The sequence below is a fragment of the Diprion similis genome, chromosome 8, assembly GCF_021155765.1.
Source record: "Diprion similis isolate iyDipSimi1 chromosome 8, iyDipSimi1.1, whole genome shotgun sequence".
In the NCBI taxonomy this organism is placed as follows: domain Eukaryota; kingdom Metazoa; phylum Arthropoda; class Insecta; order Hymenoptera; family Diprionidae; genus Diprion; species Diprion similis.
This window is the reverse complement of record NC_060112.1, coordinates 4,123,455-4,131,846: the sequence shown is the minus strand read 5'-3', so window position 1 is coordinate 4,131,846 and position 8,392 is coordinate 4,123,455. Positions and strand designations below refer to the sequence as shown.

At 40.3% G+C, this 8,392-nt stretch overlaps 1 protein-coding gene across 1 annotated transcript in view; it reads right to left on the bottom strand.

Moving 5' to 3' along the window:
* LOC124410093 (elongation factor-like GTPase 1) overlaps positions 1 to 7,551 on the bottom strand; it is an 87,872-nt gene extending 80,321 nt beyond the window's left edge. The window contains exons 1-3 of the mRNA XM_046888239.1: positions 4,409 to 7,551; positions 3,427 to 3,549; positions 2,905 to 3,053 (exon numbers count right to left, since the gene is read on the bottom strand). Coding sequence (XP_046744195.1) covers positions 2,905 to 3,053; positions 3,427 to 3,549; positions 4,409 to 6,897 — 2,761 coding nt within the window. The 5' untranslated portion in view covers positions 6,898 to 7,551. The remainder of the gene's footprint in view (positions 1 to 2,904; positions 3,054 to 3,426; positions 3,550 to 4,408) is intronic.
* Positions 7,552 to 8,392: the final 841 nt, after the last annotated feature.

The following is an 8,392-nucleotide window of genomic DNA, read 5'->3' as shown; positions in this document are numbered from 1 at the left end:
ACAAGTATTAGTTATACATATATATAGGCGTGACATGGAGCGGAAAGGCGACGTCTCAGCGCAGCCACTATAAGAAAAAAAAAAAAACAAAGAAAGAAAAAAACAAAAGAAACAACCGACACGGGACAACAACCCTTTCTCCTCCACACCCTTACCCAGATTAATTATGCTAATTATTCATTAGCCGCGTAATTGACCGGGGATAATATTTTAAAACGTTATGTTTTATGGACGGCCATCTTTAAGGTTAGCGCAGGGTCGCTGTGGCTCGCAGCATGGAAGCAATTTATGGCTGCAAGAAGGCATTGCGAAAGTTCGAGATATAGGGTCACTGATCGCAGATACATAGGTACTGCAGCATAACTGCAGAGCCTTAACGATCCCGCGAGAACAAAGCGCCTCGATATTCTCATCGGACATGCTCCTGATGCATATTATGGCCTAGGTACGGAAATGTTACTTGTTTAAGCTTTTGCTGCAAGGATTGCATTCGCTCGAGTTACAAATGTTACAATGCGCACGATCATCTGCGCCGAAAATAACTGAAACTCGATCACGTGATTGAATACTTGGCGCGAGACTCAAAACTGATGATACACATGGATAAAGTAATATTTCCAATGTGCAGAGGAAATGATTTGAAGAAAATTCTACAAACCATCAACCATTTGAGAAAATATTCTGTAATTGGAAAGTTGAAAAGAATCGCGATTTATGACGTTTTTCATCAGATTTTTAAGTTTTCCGTTCATTTTTCCCGATAACCAGATCTCTAGAGATGTTTAAAAAATTTTGTTCAATCGATCTCGGGAGATTCTTATGGTAAATAAAATCAGAATGAGCGTAAAACCATTATAATTGGTTCAAAAGCACCAGACTCCGGTAATTTTAAAAGTCTTCTTTTTCTTTTTTTTTTCCTAACTTTTTATTGAGAGGGTCTGGCTGATCCACCTCAATCTATGTGGTATTCCTGTTGCGGATGTTCATTATACACATAATATTTATTATCATCATGAACTCACTCATCTGTCAAGCATAATTATAGCAATGACGATGTTTAAACGAATATTTTTTCTATTACCTAGTGTTAGCAATTATCGTACTTTAACGTCTATGAATTTATGTATCCTGGTAGCTGTAACTTGTAGCTCTGATAACACATTTGATAAACAAAAAAAAAAAAACATTGGTTCAAGAGTATATTTGTCATATTTGTAAATAAAACGACAATGATCCGATAAAGTTTTCTCGTTCTTTAAACCAACCATATTTGACTCACAGAAAAGGTGAAATACAAAGCTTCTGATGTAAAGTTTCATCTCATTGGCATTCACACGATAAACAATTTCATGTGTATCTAACAATTATTCTACGTACTTTCCATTTGATTTGAAATAATCTGTTTAAGCCTGAATAAACAAGATTTTAATATTGAAATTTCAATTTTCATCAATGAAAACAAAGTTTCCAGGCATAAACTTACTTTATCTGACGTTATTAGCCGTAGTATGTGCGATTTGCACGATGTAAAGGAAAATCGAAGCTAGTTTTACATAGCAGATTATATTTCAAAAGTGTATGCATAACTTCCAGGTCAAGTAAATTAAAAACTGCTACAAGAAGACGCATTATGATATTTTACCTTCGGTTGATTCGACTCTTTTTTAGTTATTGCTTGTCGAATTTCACACGTATCAAATAGCTCAAACAATTTCGTCATAATTCCTTTTTGCTGAAAATCAGTCGTGCGACATGCATGCAGTCATTAAAATATCTTATCTCATTCGCAGACATTTATAATTTTCCAATTCCACCCGAGCCGCAGCCAACGCATGCGAGGCAACATGTTCAACGACGCATTTGCTGTGCATTTCGATACTCCTATTCTGACAGTATCCGATAATCTACAAGTAATCAAAAAGCATCAGATTCGCTAAAAAATCATATCGATACTTAGAGTACAATCAATTCCATCTCAACTACTTGCTATTGTATTGGTTGAATATGTTGCCTTACAGGCGTTGGCCGAGGCTCGTGGGGAATTAGAGAATTATAAACGCCTGGAATGTGACAAAATATTTCAACGACAGCGTGCATGTCATATGACTGATTGGCAACAAAAAAGAATAATGACGAAATTCTTTGAGCTATTTGATGAGTGTAAAATTTGATAAGCAACAATTAAAAATAAGTCAAAGCATCCTAAGGCAAAATATTGTAACGTGTTGCCTTGTGGCTGTTTTTAATTTACTTTGTCTCGAAATTATGCATACACTTTCAAAAAACAATGCGCAACATTATATTTGGCTTACATTTGCTTTTAAATAGCGCACATCGTACTTACTGGGTCTACTAACGTCAAATAAAATTAGTTTATGGTTTGAAACTTTGTTCTTATTGTCGAACACAATCTTGTACTTTTAGGTCTAAGCAGATCATATTTCAAACCCAGTAGAAAGCATAAAAAATAATTGTGAAATGACATATAAAATTATATATCGATTAAAGGAATGCTGTGAAGAAGGAATGCTAAGGAAACACTTCTAGAAGTCTCAGAAAAATTCGTCATCCGGAGGACCAATACTCTCTGCGTTAGTTCGCAAGTTCACTAATCTTGTGAATCAATTCAAAACAATCAGCTTCCTCCAATTTCAGGTCAACAGTTCAAACAATTCATGCATAAGAAGTAATAATGCCCAAAACATTGCCTAGGTATTACAGAACCAAGGAATTCACGGAGTTGTTTTTCCTCTGGATTATTTCATCAAGTTTTTTCCCTTAGACAAAGATTCTTTAATAATTCTCCCATTTTCTACGTCAACTTTTTTGGACCTGATCACTTTTGTAGACTTCAGTGAAAGGCCTGCTTCTTGTAATGCACAAAAATTTTGATTCTCAACTCACCAAGAACGTCCGAGTTGACCAGGACACTGCAAGAATACATCGGGGTGACCAGTCGAGGTCTGCGCAGGCTGAGCGCTCGTCTGCAGGCTTCCTTGCAGGCTGACATAAGCTGACCTCCCAAGTGACCCTGACTTTGGCTGCCACCGTCGCTTTAAATAATATCAGAAATTGAGAATTTTTAGAAGAGAATCCGTTTTGTTCAAGAAATAAGAATCGTATCAACAGTCTGAACAAATTCGTTTATTTTTGAAACTTAGTATTAACGCTGAGTTGAGTTTTTTATCAAGTTTGATCGATCGAAACTTCAGGTTCACAGAGATGAGCAGTTCATAGACAGCTACTTTCCCTGGATATTTTTTTAATTAGAAAGCTCAAGAGCTTAGAGATTTGTGTGAAATTCTATAGAGTTTCATCGGAAGGTTGAAATCGCTCAATTTTTTCTGCACACTAATTATAGTTTCGTTTTATCACGTTTTCAAAATTTTCTATCTGTTCTGTTGTACCAAATAACTGAAAACTTACCCAGACGCGGTGTCGTGAAGCTCCCATTTTTTAAGCACGAAACATACGCCCATCATTGGTTCTTCGCAAAGCGGTCCAGCAAGCGTGGCTAGTTGAAAGCCGTTTACAATGCTGCTGTCATACCTGTTCCCAGACAGTAGTTTAAATTACTGTATAAGGATTTGAATCTGAGAAGTATTTTAAACTTATTTATCTAAGAACGAGCCGGTGGAATACCAACGAGATACAATAGTGAGAAAAATTGACTTCAAGTAGAAAGCGACAATCAAATATCAGTCTGCATGAGACGAGTCACTAAAAATCTGTCCCCTGTACAGTCTAGTCGCAAACGAATTCATAATCAAAGTTGAAAGTTGTACATATTTGAATTCATATTGAAATGGAAACAAAGAAAGTAATATGTAATTGAGTTTCTTTGTAATTACACGAAACCAAAGTAATTGTTGATTAAATGTGTAATTGATTCAAAAATGTGTGTAATCGAAAACTTGATTGAAATGGTACAATTAGAATCAGGGTAAGTACGGCGTGATTATTCTGTATCGCTGTTTGATTCTAAATTGAAAAATTATCACCAGATTGAAGTTAGTAATGTTAACGTAATAGAACATTCAGAAAGAGAAAAATCACTATTTAGTAATTTTAGAACTACTTTGAAGATGCTAGGTTTCCAATAAACGAATATGGTTTGCTTTATAATAGTTGAAGTTAGTAACGTTATTGTAACAATATGCATATTTAACTGTAGAAAAATCGTTGTTTCAAAACATTGTTATTTTTGAGAATAAAGTGCACTGTAAAATATAACAAAACAGTATTATATTCTGCTGATTTGACTACTACACTTTAGAGTCGTTCTAAAATTGCAAAACAATGATTACTTTCACACCAATGTTGCATTACGTTAACTTCACCATTACAAGGACGCTGCCAACTGCAATATTTATAAATATTGTAATTGAAACAATCACTGGTAACTTACGCGGCTCTAGGATCATTAGATTTAGCCTGTCGTTCCCAGAATGGCTTCCTCTCATAATTGCTTTCATTGACGAGCATATTTGGCCCACATTTCCTTGGTCCGAAGCACCAAACCTTACCGAGGTCCAGTTCCTCTTCACCCTCTTGAAACGCGAGGTTAAGCTCAGCTTTGAAAGAATCGACGGCTTTCTGGGTTCGCTCAGGAAGAACCAAGGATTCGGCGGAGGAGTTACCGTCCTCGACCTCCTTGCCGAGTCTCTCGACATGTCGATCCAGCAGCTTGATGAGATCGACATATTTCTCCAACGTCTTAGTCACCGCGTCCGGAAGCGGCCTCGCGTCAATTTCAAAGCTGCACTGCCTATTGGCGGTCCAAGACTCAAGACTGCACTCCTGTTCTTTTTTTTCTATCACCTCATTGGTCATGTCGACCTTGGGCGGAGGGACGACGGTCTCCCTAAGCGGAACTATCGGCTCTGAAACGTTCACCTCAACCTTGGCATAGCGCAGTTTAAGGTCCTCGAGACATCTCTCAAGGTGGACTTCGCCCGCCGTGTTCAAAACTATTTCACCGGTCTCCTGAATGTGAACAACAGCGCAAGCATCCGCTTGGTTGAGCAGTTTCAGACCCTTCATCAGCTTCTGGAGGTCATTAGGATGCTTCGGCTCCAGGGCCACCCTCAGAATCGGATCCGTTAATGATGTCAGCTCGGCGAAAGACGGACAAGCTATCGTGGAGGACAGAGTCGCAGTCTTGAGAACATGGTCTTCTAAATTTCCGATTCCCACCACGTTACCGGCCGTCACACTCTCCAATGGCTCCAATTCTCGCCCCATTAAAAGGTACAGCCGATCAATCTTTGCTCGAGTCGCGTGCCAGCCAGGCTTGAGGTCTTTCAACACAGTGCTCTGATCGATCTCTTCTCCACTCTTGAGACGTTCCAGGGCCAATGCAGGGTTGTGTTTTGGCCCAAGAACAAAAACCTCGCTACCTTTACTCAGTGTGCCTGAATAAACTCTGGCAAAAGCAACTAAAGCATCTTCGGATATTTCCTCCGCTGGTTTTTGTACGTCATCCAAGCCCAAAGTCTCAGTTTTTTCCGTTACAGCAGCGATTGTGGACTTTTGCTGCTCCAGCTGAGCGGTGTGTCGCTGCCTGGCGATTTCCCTCCTCTGGGCAAGCTCCTCCTGCGTCAGAGGCTTAGACTTGTTTTCAGGTAAGGTCTTTCTGTCCACTGGAAACATCTTTGATATAAACACTATCACAGGTGCATTTGGCGAGCTGTCGCAAGCCAGGAAGGCATCCTTCAGCAGCTGCGTCTCCTTTGGAAGCGCGGAGAAATCAGTATTCCCGCTCATGAGTCGCTCAATCTTTTCATTAGTGAGATTCTTGGGCGAGGGAACATTGGCGCAGGTGATATCGAGACAGGCTTTCGCCAGAGGTAGCCACTGAGAACAGATCGCCTGTAGCTGAGCCTTGGAGTCGGTGTGCCTGAGGTCCCGAGTGGTGAGTTTTATGTGGAGCTTATCGACCATGGATGTCATTTTGTCCTTGTCTTTGCGGATGACGACGGTGTCATAGAGAGCCCAGATATTCTCCAGGATGAGTTGAACGAAGAGCGGTTTCTTAGCTTTCTCTTGTGCCCCTTTCATTATACGCTTGGTCTTACTGTTTATATAAAAATCCCCCCAAAGTGTCTTCAGCAGTACGTTTTTGCTGAATCCTAGCTTCTCTGAAAACATATCGGCAAACTCCTTCAAACCAAATCCCCAGCCGTCAACAGCGCTGGCAAATAAAACATTCCCACGTTCCGGCGAAAAGTATAAATTGGAATCGTCCGCCTCCTCTAATGCCGACTGCCAATCGGCCAGGTCTCTCTCGTTCAGGTTGCGGCTCTCGCTGCTGACCGCTTCCTCCTTCTCCTCTCGCTCCATCACGTCGCTCGCAAACAGTTCGCCCATCACCGCGTTCACTTGCTCCAATACCTGCATCAGGTGAACGTAGGCATCTAGAGGCGTCAGTTTCACCTCCGTTATCAACCTATCTATCTTGTTAAAGACGAGAATGGGCTTCAGCCCTTCGATGTAGGCTATTGAAAGGGCGCTGCGAGTCTGTGGACAGACACCCTCTATCACGTCGACCACTACTATTGCCCCGTCGCAGAGCCTCACCGCGGTCGATACTTCAGAAGCGAAATCCACATGACCGGGGGAGTCTATCAAATTGACGATGAACTCATTTTCGTTTTGAGTGTGATAGAGAGCGATGGAGCTAGACTTCATCGTTATGCCGCGCTGCTGCTCGTCCGTTCTGCTGTCAAGGTATCGTAGCTTGCCTGCAAGCTTATTAGATATTATTCCATTACTTGCTACAAGAGAGTCGGCCAGAGTTGTTTTGCCGTGGTCGACATGCGCCAGGATACAGATGTTGCGGACATTATCGGGGTCACGCTGCAGCATAAAGAGCTTCTCAGAACTGACGAGCCTCATTTTTGAACTCTAATTTAATCCTAGGGTGTGATTAGCGTAGGCTAACTAAGGTTAGGATGGGTCTGGAATTAATCTAAATTGGTAAGGAGTTGGGAGAAATTTAAAGTTAGGTTAGGTTTAGGTTAGAATTCTACGGAACACAAACGGTGAACCAGACTATTGTTCGATCAAAATATCAACGTATAGTTCCTGTTGTTATTCGTAGCTACCGTCGTATAGCCGAAATAATAAAAATCGTCACTCGGGGCGCGAGCACGTTGCGAGAAAAGCATCGCGAACTGTGAGGTTAGAAGCGGCAACTTTAGCGCGAAAATGTTGGCAAAATCACGTTTCGTTCATGCCAAACACTTTTTACACGCTCTGACACCAGTTTTCTTACCGAAATGTCGATTATTAGATTTAGGAGCACACGAAAACGGGACTGACACTTGTGCGACGGTTCAAATCTGTCGAGGTTAGGTTCGATCAAACTCTAGAATTCGCAAGTTCTGCATCGGAGACAGACTCGGGCTCTTCACAGATTGACGACTTCGATTTCGCGGATATGCTAATACCGAAAACCCGGTGAATCACTCGCTGGTTAAACCGAATCGCGACGTATTTTAGCTTGGCCTCAAATTTCACCGTTCGACGCCGGCCATGACACTTCGTCTACAGGTAAGCCTTGAATGACTTGAATGGAAATTTCGAACGCGTGAATAACAGCTGACAATCGCTGAGCGTCGACGAATCGAGACGCCGAGAGTGTTTCAATCGATACTGACTCTCGTCCGACTTTCGTTTGTTTGAATTTTGGCGGTAACCAACGCTGTTCAAATTGTGTCTGAAATGTGGAATCTGACTGATTCTTTATTTGCAATTTCCAGCTAACAATAAGTAACTAGGGTACGAAAAATATCGCTTGGATGTATAGAAGCTTCGCATCGTTTCTTACATAAAACTTGAAAATACCCCTGGTTGTAAAAATTTATCTGAGAAATGTTGCTGGTAAAAACACTTATAGGATGATGTTTTGAAATTTCTGGAAAAACGTAACACCTCCGTTCTGCTATTTGTGTCGTTCATTAATCTGGTTTAAGTCCTCTTTGTTCACCGGATATTCAAAGCAAATATACGCTGCAGAAATACATAATATATAAAGTTTCCTGTATACATATACTCTTTCATATCATATGAAGAAATAAATCTGCTTGAAGAAACAGGAAAATTTCAGGGAGTTGAGACAAGCTCTTAGTCACGTAGAGAAATTATATTGTTCTATTATTGTGTAAAAAAAGTTTGCGATTCTTTGAAAATCTGTGTGAAGTAATTAAACTTTTTTGTTTGAAACTGCAGTAAGTTGGTGATTTCAAAGAGATATAATTTCTCTAAATATTGGAACAAATCTATAACACAAGATAACAAAACATTGTTCTAAATTTTGTTAATATCATTTTTCGTTCTCGAGTTATGTGTATATTTAAAGTGATTTTGTAACCGAAGAACAAATCGAGAT